The sequence below is a fragment of the Alexandromys fortis genome, unplaced genomic scaffold (assembly GCF_014885135.2).
Source record: "Alexandromys fortis isolate MF-2015 unplaced genomic scaffold, M_Fortis_MF-2015_v1.1 scaffold_35, whole genome shotgun sequence".
In the NCBI taxonomy this organism is placed as follows: Eukaryota; Metazoa; Chordata; class Mammalia; order Rodentia; family Cricetidae; genus Alexandromys; species Alexandromys fortis.
In genome coordinates, this window is record NW_026067913.1 from 8,556,478 (window position 1) to 8,575,151 (window position 18,674).

The 18,674-nt window shown below is 40.4% G+C and overlaps 1 protein-coding gene and 1 pseudogene across 2 annotated transcripts in view; one reads left to right on the forward strand and one right to left on the reverse strand.

The window, feature by feature from the left end:
• Nucleotides 1–18,674, reverse strand: part of Akap6 (A-kinase anchoring protein 6) — a 454,178-nt gene that overhangs the window by 34,354 nt on the left and 401,150 nt on the right. For both annotated transcript variants that reach the window (XM_050138897.1, XM_050138896.1), the window contains one exon: nucleotides 5,246–5,461. In XM_050138897.1, coding sequence (XP_049994854.1) covers nucleotides 5,246–5,461 — 216 coding nt within the window. The remainder of the gene's footprint in view (nucleotides 1–5,245; nucleotides 5,462–18,674) is intronic.
• On the forward strand, nucleotides 12,279–12,913 carry LOC126499609 (histone H3.3A-like; annotated as a pseudogene).

An 18,674-nucleotide genomic window follows, 5' to 3' on the forward strand; every position in this document is an offset into this window, starting at 1 on the left:
TCCTGTGCCCCCCCCCCCCCGCCCAAATTCATCGCCTCTCCTATAGACAAAGTTGTCTTGCACTGTAGATAATGCTTTGGGCCTCTTAGCAAGGCTAGGCAATGCTGTATTGAATGTCTTTCAGATGCATATTTGAAGAGATCTGTCCTCAGAGTGTACATGAAAATAGGACTAGTAACTCTTGACAGAACCAAGTGTTTCCCAGAGGGAACCCTCTGACATTTGTGGGAAGATCTGCCTGCCTATGGGGTTGCTTACTCGTTCTGTGCTGTGTCATTCAAGGCCAGTTTTATCCTCAGTGGTCACTAACAATTCCCAAATATTCACCTCAAAAAGCTTGGAGCTCGTCTGGAAGTGAGGAGTGAGCACGTGGATGCAGTGTATTGTTGAACCGGTCTTAAATGATACCTGGGTCTTCTCCAGCTTTCCTTTCTGAAATTACAGCCCCGGATAGCTCAAAGTTGGAGAAAAATTCTGGCTTTGTTTCTATCTTTATTGACCTGCTATCTCCAAATAGGTGTCATACTGGATCAGGAAACTGAGAAGGAGGTTATTCACAAAGATCTAAGCAAAGAGCAAGACTATGGTAGAAACTTTAAGCGCGTTGCTCTGTATTTCTCTGAAGACTGTCTGAGTACATTTCTATACAGTATCTCTACACTAGAATCCTATGATAGACAAAGAACGCACTTTTCGTTAAGTGAACGTGATTACACTATTCTAGGGAGCCTTGGCTGTGCTTTGTATAATATAAATTCTTTTCAAAAAACTTTTTGTGATTCAGAAGAGAGTTTTGATATATGTCCTGTATACACTTAAAAATAATGTCGTCTTTGTTGCTATTGGATGACAGGCTTACCCGTTTTTGTTGTATATATAAGATTATCACCATGCTTTGATATGCAAATAGTGCACTGAATAAAATTAGCATATCCATAATCTCAGAGCCTCTTTTGTGCATGTGTGTGGTAAGAATGCCTAAAGCCTCCTCTCTTAACACATTTCTTGTTTGCGAGGCAATATCGTTAACTATATTTTTGCTTTTATATATTGTATCTCTAGATTATTCAGTCTGCCATAACTGAAGCTTTGTGTTCTTTGATGGACCTCTTTCCACCCTGTATCCTGCCCCTGCAATCACCAGTCCACTGTCTCTTTAGATTGGTTTATTCTGTTGCTACTTTAAGATTCCACATACGAATACGATTGTCCAGCATTTTTCTTCTGGTGTCCACTTACTTAATGCCATATGATGTCCTCTAGGTTACTCTATGCTGTGGCAAATGTCTGAATCTCCATATAAAGGATGACTCTTTTTTATTCACCCACCAGTCATGATCTCCGTGTCCACGTCTTAGCTCTGAGGGATAATGTTGTGAAGAACGCGGGTATACAGGTACCTTAGCAAGGAGATGGCACATACCCAGAACAGAGGCTGTGGGGTCGTACACTAATTCTATTTTCAAACCCTTCAAGAACTTCCATATCATTTCCCACAGTTGCAGCAATCAACTTCCCACAGGGACGAAGGGGGTAGCTTTTGTCTGGACCTCTTTTTTTGCTGATAGGACTTGGTTGGAGTGTTTTAGATGTCAATTAGGTCATGCTGTTTCACGATAACATTCATGTCTTCTTATGTTCACACTTACTTTCTGGTCTATCCGTTGTTGAGGTGTGTTGTTGGAATTTCTGTACCACACTCTCTTTTCCTTGCCTCTTCACAGAGACATAGTAGGTTTTAATTTACCCAATTTAACAATTATATTCTTTTAAGTAGTTTTCAGTCCATTTCATTCCCTGGGACTATTGATGCAGCCACATTAAATCTCATCTTGTCCTTAAAAGCCTTATTACGTCTGTTTCTTATTTTCTTTTTCTTCTTTAGACGGCGATATAAAAGAACGACCCTATTCATTTCCTTTTGTATCTTACTCTAGCTTTTTGCTTGGCTGTATCTTTCAGGTGTTACAGCCACCCATACACACTTGATCTTATCACAGCCTCCCCTGAAAGGATGCTCCAGTACCTCACATAAAATGAAAAGAGTACAAAGCATTGTGGCATAGCTGCTTCCTGGCACTTGCGACTCTCCGTGTTGTAAATCCTACCATGCAATGCTATTATCTTGATTTAAACAGTCCATTAACACTTAAAGAGATTGAAATAATAGGGAAGTGTTTCTCATTTACTCACAGTGAGCAGCCCCATGTTCTTTCCTCTGCATATCTGGGTTTCTATTGGATATAAGTTCTGTTTGGTTGATGGCCTTCCCTTGACATCCTAGTAGAACAGGTACGCTGACGACAAACACTTCTGCTAGAGATATTTAGAAACTCTATTTCCTTTCCTATTGGAATGCCACCTGCTCTGTGAAGGAAGCTCCAGGTATTTTCTCACATTGCCCCTTCACCTCCATCTCCACCTTTCCCATCTCCTGAACTTCCCGTTTCTGAGAATAATCTGGGAGTCACTCTCCTTGAAAGGGTCGCTCCATTCTTCCTCCAGCTACTCTGAAGGTACTGTCTCACCTCTGGGCTTTACCTGTTTGATCTTGTCTACATTAGCTTGTTTTCCTGTTGTTACCATAAAACTGACAAAAGCTGCTTAGGTGGAAATGGTTTATTTTGGCTCATGGTTTGAGAGTACTGCCCATGACCACACAGAAGTAATGACTGTGGAAGCTTGAGGTGGATGATTGATCCCAATTGTGTCCAAAGTCAAGAAGCAGAGAGGACAGAGAACAAGCTAGCACTCGGTTTGCTTTACCCCCCCCCCCTTTTTTTGACATCCAAGATACCAGCCTAGAGAATGGTGCCACCCACAGTGGGTAGGTCTTCCCGCCTCAGTTCACCTACCAAGATATTTTCCTCTAAGTACTCCCAGAGGCCGGGTGGTCCACTCTCCATCCCTCTGCTCCTTTCCAGAAAGTGACTTTCAGTCTATTTTTTATCATTAACATCCTTACTTGCTACCTTCATTGTTCCAAATCACCTCATTAGGAGAGACTTGGCTGTCATTTATATGACCTCTCTCCATTAGCTCACACTTCCAAGAAGCAACTTGCCTTTACTATAGAGATAGGTAAGACAACCCAGAGGATTGGGAGATGGCTCAATAGATGAGAGAGTGTTCGCTGTGCAAGCAAGAGGACCAGAGTTCAGATCCCCAGCATACCTGTAACAGCGGGGTATGCCTATAACCCCAGTACTGTGAAGGATAGAAACTCTGGGGCTTTCTGGTTGACAACTTAGCTCCAGATTCTAGGAAACCTTTCTGTTCCAAGAAAGTGACAGGGAAAGCCTCATCCTTTTCTGTCCTCCCCATAGGAGTATGCTTACCTGCATACACACATGCACAAACCCTCATATATTCCACACATGGGCATTTGTGACCACATGCATGTGTGCATGTGCGTGTGCATGCACGTGCACGCACACACACACTCGTGTGCACACAGACACTCACACTCAAACATCCATGCCCTACAGCTACTTTACAGAGCTCAATCCAGCGTTCCTGATCATGATTCAAATAAAGCCTGGATCAGTTTTGTCTTTGCCAAACCAGTTGAATGCCCTGAAAATGCCATAACTTTTCCTATTGCCAGTGGTGCTGAGCTAAGCCTCTCTATCCTCACCACAAAGGAGATAAAAAATAACCTTTTCTGTCTTTACAAACATTAGCAAGAAAAAGGGGGGGCAGGGGAGAGGGAGGGAGAGGGAGGGAGGGAGAAGAAAAGATGTTAGTTAAACAGTTTCACAACAAACAAATTATTTCAAGAATAGACACCCTTCTGGGCAGTGGTGGTGCACACTTTAATCCCAGCACTCCGAGGCAGAGGTAAGAGGCTTTCTATGAGTTCGAGGCCAGCCTGGTCTACAGAGTGAGTTCCAGGACAGCCAGGACTGTTACACAGAGAAACCCTGTCTTAAAAAAAAGAAAGAAAAGAAAAGAAAAAAAGAGAAATATGAAAAAAAAAGAAAGGACATCTAATTCTTGATTATTGGTAATAATCAATAATCAATATTTGATTTTTGGTAATAATCAATCTTTGATTATTGGTAATAATTTGGAAATCTTAAGAACTGTGACAGCTTCAGTTAAGATCAGTTGAACAGAACCATTGAGAGAAATCACCCCGAGACTCAGCACAGACACAAAAGCAAAGGGGGCAGGCAAATCTAATGATTCCATGCCTTTCTGCCCTGAGTCCCTGACCTAAAACACACCAGAAAAGTCAATCCTAAAGCTTTGATAAGACGACAATTTGTATGTGTTTTCAATGACAATTCTTGTCCCTTTGGGTTCCTTTTTTTTCCATTTTGTATTTTCCAAATATTTTGTAGGACTGGAATGAATATATATATGTATATATATGTACATATATACGTGTATACATATACATTCCATTATATGTATGTGTATACACATATGCGTATGTATGTATGTATGTGTATTTTACTTATTTAGGTCAAATGTAAAATAAGTGGCCCTACAACTAGTAGACACTGATGTCGAGGTCACTTCAGGGTTACCCGCTTTCCAGTGATGGTTTCTTCAGTGTTACCCTCTTTCCAGGGACAGTTTCTTTCTCCTGAGAATGTGAAGGCTTCCAGAGCAAATGTGTATTCTATATTGTAATTAAAGCAGCTTCTACTCTTACATATTTCTTTCCCCCAGTAACTGCTGGAACCTGCACCCGCAGGTCTGGCGAATAGTTAATGGAAATCATGCCCCCTACTACCAACACTGCATTAAACTCTCGGAGGAAACTCGACAGTTCTCAGTAATCCGTCAGAAGACCCTGGAAGCAGGGCTGCTGGGGACAGGTGGACAGATGGCTTTAACTCCTCAGATATTCAAGAACTGAAACTGTACCCAGAGCACACACACTGCACCATGTACTTAGGGTATTAAACTATCTCCTAGCAAAACATTCTTGGAGTAGTTGTGTGCTTGGCGAACATTTTGGTGAAGGAATAAATGAAAGAATTAATATCCTCAGTGGTAAGAATAACCAAAATATACATGTAACTTTTTTAAAAAAGACAATGAGATGCGCTAAAAATCATGTGAGCAACATAAGTAACTTTCTGTTACGATGAATGGAGTTTTGGTTAGGGGATGGTTATGTCTCTAGTTTGTGAGAAAGCTTATACAATGAACTTACTGGCCAAGCCTAGGGGTGCGTGTTTGCTCAAAAAAAAAAAAAACAGAGCCAATTGTGCGGGGGAGTGACACTCACGGGTTCTTTTCCCATCTTCTTTTGTAGCCGCGTCTGCCACTGGACGGCTTGCATGACAATGGCTTCCCACCTTCTTTCGAGGTTTACAATGATCAGCTGCATGGGCTGGTGGTCCGCATTCAGATTGCAGGTGTCGCGGTCGTCCAGAAGGTGCTGGCACAGCCTCAGAATGGAGGCTACCCCTCTACGACGCTGCTTGATCTCGTGACAGAGAGACTGCAATACAGAGAAGGAGACCAGTTTGTATGTGTTAGGAGGACCAGCTTTCAGGAAACATGAGATAATCACTTACATCACGATTTCACATTGCACAGACTGCTCAGCTTTGAACACTAGGGCAGGAGCGGACCTACAGTTTTCTTGAGATTGGTGGCCTCCAATACACAGCTGTTGAAGGCGAGGGAGTTTAGGAGCCTGGGTTTCCTAGTCCCCTTTCCTCTGATTTATGCTTCCAAAATGGAAGATCTCGTCTTGGCACTCGGGTATTAGCAATCTCTTACATGGTGGAGAGAAATCACCTAAGTCTTATGAACTGCAGACTGTAAGCAGAGCGAGGGTGTTGGTTCAAGGTCAAAGGAAACATAAACAACAAATAGAAAATCCTTATCCAAGTGCAATTATTCTTCTACATTTACCCCTAGATCCTTTGGAGGGAAAAAGTTCAGTATTTTATTGGCAAAAATAAATAATACTGCAAAGAATTTTCATATGTAAACTCTATTATCTAAAAAACAGTGGGCAATATTCCTCTTCCAATGCTTGATTAACAAAGCAATAATGTTCCTAACACAGAAATCAAGACACTGGATTATTACTGCACAATTTGCTGGTTATTCTGTTTCTTTTAATAGACACCCACACCATTTAAAAAGGATCTGCATGCATCAAAATAGCATTTTGCCTCTTAGAAGCATTTGTATTGCTGCGCTGACCCTAAGCTGAACGATTGAAACAAAATAGTGGGTACACATGTCTAAAAATATTATATCCTTTCTTTGCCTACGGATAGTGTGTAAGTGATATTCTAATTCAGAGCCTTCAGGAGAAATGATGATTATACCCACAAACATCACTGAATTACTAATCTCCTTCTCCTGCCACAATTGGACTGTTCCAACAGTTAGCAGATTGCTTATTAATCAACAAGGGTAAACAAGACAATGCAATTTCATTTAGTGTGAGGGTTTTAATGCCTGAAAGTATTTGTGCTTAAAATGTTAATCTAGATAAGGCTTCATTAGAAGAAGTCTTGAGATGATTAAGTGCTGTTCGCTGAATTGTGCACGGGGTAGGAGTAGTCGATCAGCAGGTGGACATTCCATACAGATGTTCCACTTACTGATATAATGCATGCTATATCCATTTAAATGACCCTAACTCGGTAATAGCTGGAATTCTATTATTTCCATAATGAGAGAACCTGTACCTTTAATATTTCTGCATTTTAAATGAGGTGAATGACAAATTCCCAAACCTCTATTTATGGCAAAATATGACTAGGAATTTTATTATTCATGTCTTACCCGAGCAGCTGTTTGAGCTAGGTTTCCTGGACCAATCCTTCTTTATTTTCCTAGGGTACATGTCTATTTTCCTATATAACTCCCAATACCATCCTGGCTCTGACAAATTCTTTTTCTGATGCTATTCACCAGTTCAGTGTAGAAGACAGGAAACCCCTAGACAAGCAAAGACAAACTTGGAGCCTAGTAAAGCAATAATACTGTCTTCATCTTCTCCAGCAGTTCTTCCAACTACCTCCCCAACCCCTACTCCTACCCCATACCGTGAGACACACACACGCACACACATGCACACACACGTGTGCATGCACACACATGCACATACATATGCACACACATGCATACTTTCATTTCAATTTGTCCCCTTAATTTACAATTGTCAAGGCATGCAAATGATGAAGCCCATCTAATACCAAATTTTGCCCAAATATTGAATATGCAAGAAAGTGCTATGGTTATGGCCAACTGAAATTGATTCAAATGAGACCTAGAGACATGAATGTTGATGATTTGGGGTTTTGAACTGTGGCTAAATTGTTAAAAGAAAATAGCTAAAAAAAAATCAGGAGATGTTTTGATGGAATTTGGGTTTTGCAAACCTCTCTTTAGTAGAACAATAAGTGCATATCTATAAGCCAACAAAAAACCTCGAAGTTTTTAGCTGAGGGAAAAATCATAATGAACGGCACTAAAACTTTGTGTGGAGTTATCTCAGGCCATACTGCAAAGCAGTTCAGATGGGCTCCATTCACCTCACAAAGTCCTCACAAAGGCTATTTGGGATGTAATATGTTTTTCATAAAGATTACTGACCATGATTTCTTGAAAGTGTGCAGAACATATTGAGTTTCTACATATCTAGACAATTTGCATCTACATCTTAATGCAGGGAAGTCAAGATAAATACACTACCTTAAAAACTACAAAAGCAAGGCTGAAGAAATGGATCAGAGCTCTTGCATTGCAAGAAGGGAAAACTGAGGCTCACTTACCACCCATCCCAGCTGAAGCTGCATTTGGGTGCAGAAAGACCCTGTCTCAGGCCATTAAGACAGAACACTAGAAGACATCTGATGTCCTCTTCTGGCCTCATGTCCAAACAGGGGCACATACACCCCCATGCTGATGCACACTCACTATGCACATACACCATAGGCCCCACATAAACAACATCCTAAACATTTAAACTACAAAAGCAGGTACTGTTAACATTTGCTATCTGAGTTTTGCATCCTCACAATTCGGCAGTTTTCACTTTAAACATCTTAAGGTTTAATCTATATCCTAGATTATTTTTTTTTCCATGTGAACTGTTCAAAGGAAACTGGAAAATTTTTTTGTACCTAACATTGTTTCAGTATTTCTTTTTACCTAGAGACAGTTGATAACATTCTCCTACATAAATGTGTTTCCCGGACAACCAACAAAATGTATTTATTTATAATCACACATACTAAATAAAATCAGTGGTTTGTTGGCAACCTTCCTTAGAATCAGTATTCTACATTATTTTTCTAATAAACCGAGATACATATTCTCCATATGTACTGAGAAATGTTAAATATAACTAGCGGGAGCAAATGATTATTATTATTTTCTGCCTTAGATTTTAGAGAAATATATTTTAGAAAGCAGAAACTCCAGCTAAGTAAGTAAGGCAGTCATAGAATAAGACAAACATCCTTCCATGATCTCCTCACATCTGTGATGTGTCTTCCACTTGCTGGGCCTTCTTTCTGTAACGGAGGATTACACAGAGAACAAATCATTGCTCCTTCCGTGAAGGAGCGGAGACTTTACTAGATATGAACTACATAAATAAGCACAGTACTCTGTGGGGGGGGGGGGAGAAAGAGGAAAAGAGAAGAAAGAGTTGTGTAAGAGAGAGAGAGAGAGAGAGAGAGAGAGAGAGAGAGAGAGAGAGAGAGAACAGAGACAAACACCAAGTGATGTGCTACAGGCAAGCTGCTGCTGGAATTTTATCCACCTGTAAGGAAATGACAGGAGCCAGGGGCCCAATATGAGTGATGGAAGTCAAAGGGGTAGAGAGCCCAGAGACCTGTTAAGGTGGTGCACAATCAAGCAGGCTTAGGTGGTAAGAAGTGGTTCTTGTGTTGGGAGCTGGAAAGGAGGAGAGGGCAGAGAAACATCCACAGCACTGGTCATTACAGCCAACTCTGAAGCATGCTCTAAAGAAATCCTCCTGGTTCTGATGCGAGTCACACGGCCTTCTTGAGAAATAGGAAAGAGGCCGAGAAAACAATTTTTAAAAGGAATTTCAATTACGTCTAAGAAAGGGATTCTAAAGACTTGAGCGTTGTAGCATCCCGTCTTTATCAGAATCTTAGTGTCATCTCCCAGGAGAACTGTCCTGGCAGGCTACTCTCAAGTTTTTAACCAGCCCCTTTATTTATTTTTCATAAAGTTCCCACCAACTTTTGTCATGTTTCTAAAAAGACAGATTTGTAGTAAACATGGAAAGGCTGAAACAAATCGTCAAACTTCCATGGTTTGGGGCCGAGAAGTTACCCCCTTGCGGTAAACTCCCTGACCAGCAGGAAAGAACAGCCACCAGACGAGGATTCTTCCCAAATCACGTTTTATTGGAGCCTCTTGGTTGAAGGGAGAGCAGAGAACAAGGGGCCCCGAGCTCTCAGCTGTAGCTGCTTATATAGGGAGTCTGCCTAGCAACCTTTGATACTTTAACTGCTTTTCTGGAGACCCACCTGCCAGAAAGAAAGCAGGGGAACATCCTTGTCAATTACAGACCACAAGGAAGTTCCCCTGCCGGTCAGGGAGAGTGTGGGCAGCTAGATCACAACAACTCACCCTGTTTTCTGGTGGAAGAACTGCAACCTTAATATGGAGTTATTTATTAAGCGAGGCCGGGGCCAAATGCCATCTTGTAATGGCAGCCACTCAAATCGGCTCCCAGCACCCCCTTCTTCCCATAAGCCAATCAGACGTCGCACACACTGAAGGCATCTGTTTGGGGTCACATTGTAAGACAGTTGCTAACAGGATAACAGCTTTCCCCCTACCTTTATACACTGCTAATCTGACCTTTAATTCACCAATGGTGGAACACACAAATTTTGGAGGAAAGTGTGCTTTGTTTTGTGTGTCCCTCGGCTTAATCAACTTTTTCCCATGCTTAACTACTCATATTAGTAAGCCAAATATGATTTTAAAACAACAACAACAACTTCTGTTTTCCTTTTGTGGTGCTGCAATTTGAACGCAAAGCCTCACAAGTGGTGACCAAGTGTTCTACCATTTTCCACCAAGCCGAATAAGATATTTGCTGTTGGCTTTAGGCTCTCAGCAGCCCTGAAGGGAAGACTTCCATGTCAGTGCTTAGCTGTCACGGTGTTACACATTTACTTAAATGAAAACATATTATACAAAAGGGAGCATTTACCTGCATGTATACATTCTTGACATCAAATGAGTATTAGCTACCTCACAAAATGCAAATGAATGCAAATAAACACACAATAAAAGAACGAGTATGATTATTACTGGAACTATTATATTAAAAACAAATGCCAAATAAGAAGAGAAACGAAAAGAAAAAATAGTTTAAAAATCCCCCAAACAAAGCAAATATTGAACACGATGAAGCAAATCTAACTGGAGAAACTCCAAAGCATTTTATACCCAGTATTTCTGACAGAATTCTTATTCATGTTAACTCTGTTGGAGTAGGTCAACATGAACTAAGTCTTGGGATGCTAGATGATGCTCTGTTAAGATGGAATGCTGTGAAGCAATGCTCTTTAGAAAGGCGAGCATGACTTCGCCTTCTATACTAAACAACTGTTTAACCATATATGGCTGAGTACATTATACATGCAGCAAGCATGGAAGTGAGGAGCGTTCTGCACGGACGGCACTTGGCTGCCTTTAGCCTAGTGTGAGAGAAGCGACAGAACAAGGAAAGAACAGCAACACACAGGTGTGTTCTCGTTTAAACTACGGCAAGAGCATCGATCTCTCTTTTTGGCAAGCTCCTAAATTCCTGCCTATGTAATTTCTTTTTTAAATTTTTGGACTCTTCCCATTTCACCGTTCTGATTTCATATTTTTTCCTCCTATCTGCTGTATGTAGTGATGTTTCCAGGAACAGGGATTTTCAGGGTGTGGTCTCCAGATCAGAGAGTACTTACATCACCCCAGAACATACACCTGTAAATTCTTCAGTCTTCCCAGACATTCAGAAAACGCATGCAATCCCTGATAGTCAGGAGCCTGAGCAAGGGGACAGTAAGTTTAGGTAACTACCAGGCTGGCTGGGGTAGAGGGTAAGGTAGTATCTCAAAACAAGAAAGAAAAAACAACTAGCTTGTAGGCTCTCTAGGGTCATTCACACCTATACGAATGAGGGATTCTCTGGCGAGGCACAGTGAGTCACGGCTTAGGGAAGACCTACAAGTGAGTGCAGTCTCAAGCTTGAGAACTCTATTATACCCAGAGTAGATTAAACTTTACAAATTAGAGATTTTCCCTGAGTAGATCATTTTTGGAAACACAAACATACAAGTCCTAAACTCTGATTCTAACAAACCTACAGTGTAGAGTGTCTCTGGGGCAGCCTTTGACTCCTTGACTCCTGACCATTGCCAAAGAGGTAAGTTTGGCAAAGGCCGTGTGAGAGGTATCTATTATAGCAGTAACCTCTTGATGGGTATCAGTTATGCGCCAAACGCTGTACTTTCCATTACTGGATTAACATTGGCGGGTGACAGGCATCTAGCAAGACGTGGTGCCTCTTAGGAGCTTATAATACAGCTGATTCCCCCAAGGGAGAGCTAGAAATACAAGGCAAAGGTTGCTGATAACAGCTAATTCATCAAGACGTTGTAACTTTCAGCAAGGCAAGGGAAGGGAGCGCGCTTTGTGAACGGTGAGGCCACGGCTCCCATGCGCTGTATAACCGCTGAATGCCAGCCAGCACGCGGCCTAGAGAACAGGAAAGGTTATTACAAGCTGCAAGAGGCCGGTTAGGACCCACAGGACCAGAAGGAGCCATCTGAAGACTGGAAGGTGGAGGAGAGGACAGGCTTTATGGAAGAAAGTTGAAAATCTTAAGTTTAATCACAGTTTTCTAAAATCTAGATGTTAATGTAGGGTCTGATGATAATAATCCCACCCGCCAGATAAATTTCTGGAGTGCCCGCTGTGTGCCGAGCCCTTTCTCAGTGACACATACGGCAGCGTACAAGGTTCACACCTTTGCTTTCGTAGAATTTATGCTCTAATTTGTCTACATGTGGATATGAGCCTGGAGAAAAATGTAAACACACACAGAAATCATCACGTAATAAGAACCGTCCAATAAAACCAGTGATACTTTAGATTGACTCATCAATAATGTTTCTCCGAGAAGACATCCTATAATATGTACAGATATAAAAACAATGTAATTTAATGTTCCAATGGAAAGTCTTGAGATAATGTTTACATCAAGAATAATTTTATGCCATAAAAGACTTATTTGGGTGTTCGCAGCCGTCGCCGCGCCGCCGCCGCTCTCTAACGCCAGCGCCGCCTCTCGCTTGCCGAGCTCCAGCCGAAGGAGAAGGGGGGTAAGTAAGGAGGTGCCCATACCATGGCTCATACAAAGCAGACTGCCCGTAAATCCACCGGTGGTAAAGCACCCAGGAAACAACTGGCTACAAAAGCCGCTCGCAAGAGTGCGCCCTCTACTGGAGGGGTGAAGAAACCTCATCGTTACAGGCCTGGTACTGTGGCACTCCGTGAAATCAGACGCTATCAGAAATCCACTGGACGTCTGATCCGCAAACTCCCCTTCCAGCGTCTGGTGCAGAAATTGCTCAGGATTTCAAAACAGATCTGCGCTTCCAGAGTGCAGCTATTGGTGCTTTGCAGGAGGCAAGTGAGGCCTATCTGGTTGGCCTTTTTGAAGATACCAACCTGTGTGCTATCCATGCCAAACGTGTAACAATTATGCCAAAAGATATCCAGCTAGCACGCCGCATACGTGGAGAACGTGCTTAAGAGTCCACTATGAGGGGAAACATTTCATTCTCAAAAAAATTTTTTTCCTCTTCTTCCTGTTATCAGTAGTTCTGAATGTTAGATATTTTTTCCATGGGGTCAAAAGGTACCTAAGTATATGATTGCGAGTGGAAAAATAGGGGCAGAAATCAGGTATTGGCAGTTTTCCATTTTCATTTGTGTGTGAATTTTTAATATAAATGCAAGATGTAAAGCATTAATGCAAGCAAAATGTTTCAAGTGAACACATTTCAACAGTTCAACTTTATAAAAATTATAAATAAACCTGTTAAAATTTTCTGGACAATGCCAGCATTTGGATTTTTTTAAAATAAGTAAATTTCTTATTGACGGCAACTAAATGGTGTTTGTAGCATTTTTATCATACAGTAGATTCCATCATTCACTATACTTTTCTAACTGAGTTGTCCTACATGCAAGTACATGTTTTTAATGTTGTCTGTCCTCTGTGCTGTTCCTGTAAGTTTGCTATTAAAATACATTAAACTATAAAAAAAAAGACTTATTTGGTGGCTGGCAAAATGGTTTAGCAGATAAAAACACCTCCCATTCAGTCCTGATGATCTGGGTCAAACAAATCCTGGAACCCTTGGTGAAAGTAGGGAACTCACTCCCAAGGACGTCCTCTGACATTAGTATCCAAGCCTTGGCATGAGCCCCTCACTCACACTCCCCCCCCACACTCACACCCCATATACATATCACAAGCAGGCATACACACTCATTAATAAAAAATGAAAAAATTTAAATCCTACTTTATGATTAAGTAAAGAGTGCTTTAAATTAGAAATTATTATTGTTATTATTATTATTATTGTACAATTATAGGCCAGTAAAAGGACCTATAACATACTTATAAATGCAGAGTTGGAACAGCTTGGTTTTCTAAGGTAAGAGCTAAAAGGCCTACATGGGTAGAGTTATTAATACAGACCTATAAACTTCACTCAACAGATCAAACATTTTCTAGGATAAAAATAATATAGTCCAATTTTAATAATTACCTTCTTTTAGAAATACCAAAAATATAAACAAAAAGTATACAGAGAAGCCTGGATCTTAAAGCAGAGTTGAGGAAGTACATAAAATGAATATATTAATTATGCATAATTATTGCAGTGATGCGGTTCTTATCTGGCTTATAAAATTGTCACACACTGGTAGCCTGGAAAAATGGAAGACCTGACATTAAGATGACCGTCATCTACTGCACCAAAGATAATTCTGTTGCTCACATGTATATGAATAAATACAAAATAAAAACAATGTCATATGTGCTTCAGCTATTTTACCAAAATTCACTCAAGCATAAAAGAATAATTATTGTAATTGCTTATCAATCATTTGAACACTATTCTGTACAATATTTTATGGGTTTCAGTTACTTTCACTAATTCCATATATATCAATAACTAATGTTTTGCTTTGTGTGTATTTTAACATCCTCCCGTGTGTGGAGGGAGGGTATGGGTGTGTGTGTGTGTGTGTGTGTGTGTGTGTGTGTGTGTGGGTGATGTCAAAGGACCACATGCAGGCATCAATTTCTCCTTCCGCAATGTCAGGTCATGGAATTGGACTCAGATCAGTAGGCCTGACAGTAAGGACTTAGACTTACTGGGGCCACCTTACTGGCCTCTTTCTGTAATATTGTGTGGTTGACTCATTCAGTGGCCACAAAAGCACAGAAACTGGTAGAAGAGTAGGTAGATGATGACAGACAGACAGACAGATGCTAGGCTGATTTACAAGTGAGAAAATGGTGACATTTCAAGTTTAATAAACAGTATTTCAACTTACAAGGATCAATGCCAGAATTTTAACCCAGGGAGGTGGAACTGAAAACTGACTCAGAAAAAATACTGACATTTCAGAAGCAAGCTAAAGATGCTTGTAAGATCTCTGCATTCTCAAACTCTCCTGCCCTAGACTTTTAACCAGAAGTGACCACAAACATAAAGCTACAATCGTTAAGAGCCAGTAGCCTCAAACCTTTAGAAGTCCAATCTCTACCTATTTGGAGGTCTTCAATTATATAAAAATGTGTAACATATGTTACACTTGAATCTAGGATGGTTTTGATAATAAAGATGAAAATTCCACATTATTGATTGAACAGATATGTATGAAACACCTATTAAAATGGACGCTGTGTTAAGGGTCTACGATCTGCCAGTAAACCAAGCAGAAGATGCCTCTTTATCTCTTGGACTTGATAGTCCATTTCATAGTGGAAGCACTTCCTTTTCTCAGAAATAGTAAAGAGACTAAACAAAGATAGAAGATGTCCTTTAAATAAATGATTATCAACATTCTCAGAGTCGATAGTTCTTTGAGTCCTAACAGCTGGATCCTAGCCAAATCTGTGCACAACCATGGATGTCATATAAGTGTTGCAAGTGAGAATTTACATCCTAGAAGTCAATAATTAGTTAAAGCAGACAAAAGTTAGAGCAATGCAAATGGTCTTTGACCGATGATTTACATATTTTAAATAAAATAAACGATTCTGAGTATTTTAGCTGGTTCCAAATTTCTAAAACAATGTTCGCTAATACAGAGACCCAAGCTCGGTGTCAAACTCTGGGATTTTAATCTCTATTGAAGCTAAATATTCTATAAGCATGCAGTGGAGTGCAAAAAATAGCAAGTGAAAAATGACATGATTAAATGGCAAGACACGCAATCATTTGCTCTCAATTATGTCAATGTATCTTCTTCACTTCTGGGAGGCAGGCAGAAATATTGTTTTTTAAATGCCTCTATTAAATTGGTCACCAATAATAAAATAGATGAGAGTCCTAATAAGCTCATTTACATAACATACATCACACGGCACAAAACTCTCCTTGCCAAACAGTGCTGCTCCCAGATTTGCCTCCTGCTTGTCACCGGTCTTTGCTCCATTAGCAGATTTTAAGAGCATAATACTGCCTTCAGGACCATTTGTAGAAAAATGTTTATGAAACTTTTCTAGTTAACCCTTGGCAGGCTCCTTATTGCTAATTATGGAAAAGGTATTGATATAATATCTTGGCTGTCACATTCAATTACGGTGACGGTAGAAGCAGAGTCTTGGTGTGACATTTTGGAAATATCATCTAATTGCAAGTCAGAAACAGAGAATGACAGTTTTAAGTAGATTATAGCTCCTTTCAAAATAGCGAAGTGGTTTGTTTAATATAAAAGCCAGATTTTAAAAATAGTACTAAAGCCTCCTGAATTAGTTCACCAAGCACATCTCTACCAGCTCGCTGGAGAGGAGCTGGGTGGCGTGCCAAGAGTGTTGAAATTACGCATGGTGATATAAGTCTAGATTCAGACACTGAGCTGTTTCTTAGAACCGTATAAAATGCAAATATTTCCAATACTACTTTTATTTTTAAGAAAACCCACCTCCCGTCTGTTCTTTCACCTGCCCAATAAAAAAACCAGTGGTTGCCTTATTTTCCGGGTCTGGCTTTTCAACCTAGAAATGATCTCAAATGACCTTGGTATCTAATACGCTTACTAAACACTCTAAGTCACTAAAGATCGCCAGGAGTGTTATTACCGCTGCAACTTCCTGGGGACCCATGGACGGATGGTGTTACTAAGTCTTAAATATGCATAAGTATGCATAACAAATTATGTCATCAATTGTTGTAAAATATTTTAATTTTAGTTAGGAGGGGCCTTTTCTATTCCTCTTACTGTTTCGGTTATAGATCAAAATATTGCAAGCATTCCAAACATGCTAACCCTCCCTCTGTTAGCCCATGCAAGCTGCTGTTCCTCCTCCGTGGCTTTCTTTAATTTCTTTGTTACTTTCTCTACACTGGGTTAAGTACTTTTTAAATATGTTTGTTTTCAGAATAAAATTCAGTAGTTGTGTATTTAGCTCCTATTCACATGCAATTAGTAATATGTTATAAACCTCCTTTTCTAAATTAAAAACACTATTAAAATTCTAGACATACAAAACAATATGAAGATTAAGTTACTCTACAGGAAACTGTAATAGCTTACAGCTTGCCTGTATCATTACGAAAATGCCAGTGTCTATTACAGAGTCTCCCTGGAATAAAGAATGCACTTTTGGCAATAATCTTTTAAAAACATGTCCATTATTGTTAAGATGCTAAACTCTTCTGCAATTATAGGAAGGAAACTTTTAGCAATCAGGAGGAAGAGTACAGGGTGATGAAACTTAGCCATTAGGACGCCAAACACAGTTCCTTAAACTCCCACAATCACTCTTTCAAAAAAAAAAGGAGAGGGAATAATTATAATAGATTTTTACATAATTGTATTTTGAAACCTATTTCCAATGCCCGCTGAGGCTGCCTGTCTTCCTGATTCCACAGCAAACATTTTAAGCGATGCTGGATGGATGGAGGTGATTTTCTTCTTTCATTTTCTTTTGGTCCCAGCTCCCTAAAATCACCTCTTCTTTTGCACAGATCTTTGGCTTAAAGGATACCCAAGGCAGTCTGGAGGGGAAAGGAGAAGGACCAACTCCCATTTAGCAAATTCTAGGACAGAGGTCATCAGAAATGCTGTATCTAGAGAATGACGTAGGGTCAAGGAGAAAGCGGGTTAACACATGAGCCGTGTGAGCCAAGAGATGTTTCTGGGAATAACCGGACTCACGTGACCACATTGACTTTTGCATCTTGCATAGACCGGAGCCATAATAGTTTCCTTACTCCTCCATCCAGATGATAGATGACTGCTCTATACCCCTTCTTTGTACCAATCCCTAATTTTCCAGACTTAACTGTGGCTTCTTAGGAAGATATTCCTGGACCCACCAGACTTAGTTACTTCACATACAAAATCCAGGGACTAATACTTTAGGAAAGCAACCCTATTAATTCCAGATCCTACAGAGGCAAAATAAACAGATCTACTAATTAATGGCAAAGCAGAAAGAAGGAAGAGGCAAGCTAGGGAAGAACATCTCTAAGAGAGAGGGAAAAGTGCAGGGGGAAAAATTTCACAGTAGAAAAGTCCCTTCTTTACACATTCAATCCCCCTTGTCCAGAAGAGGCAGAGGGCTAGACAGCATTAGTAAACTTCAGACTTTCGACTCTACTTTTAACATATCTAAAGTGAACAGAACACTTTCCATGTGGGTTTGGACCTCTTCTAACTTGCTTCTTAGCTTTGCACTTTGCATCTGAGTTGGACATCCAGTTCATTTTTTTATAATTTTTAATATTTTAAATCAATTTTCAGTATTTTCTCAGATACTGAATAAAATTAACTACATTCTTGGGATCATTTGGGAATTTGACTCCTCAGTTAACACCAAGCTATGCTTCCATTGTTGTATAAGACAGTGGAGAAATGCCAACTTTCAGACAGCTGGTAAATTACGATGATGATTTCTTAGTTCAAAACAACATCTGAGAACCTAAAACAAAGTGGAGCCTGGAAGTCCAGAAACCTCTGGAAACACAGCTAAGCTTTCTGTTAAAGGAACCTACTTGCTTCTCCTCTGGGATGGGGTCCCTCATATCATCCTGCATGCTCCTCCAGGGAAAACCGAATACACAGGGGCTCTCCTCCAGCTGGGGTGGTGCAAGACGCTTTTCCACTGGCCCTCTTGGCAGTAGGACAGAGCAGAAGCTGTCTGGCCACAAAGGAGGTTTAGTTTAACACCGGAGACGCCATTTGGAATGAGGAAGAAAACACATCTGTGATTGTCTCCTAGTTCAACAAAACCCAGCTTTGTCACCGTAAGTAAATCACAAAAGAGCCCACTCAGCAGTGTTCCTCTGAAAAGTAACTATCCGTAGCTGCGAACACATCCTGGCTGCAGGTATAATACAACATAACCCTACACTCCGGAAAAATACACTATAGTGGCCTAAAATGGCTTT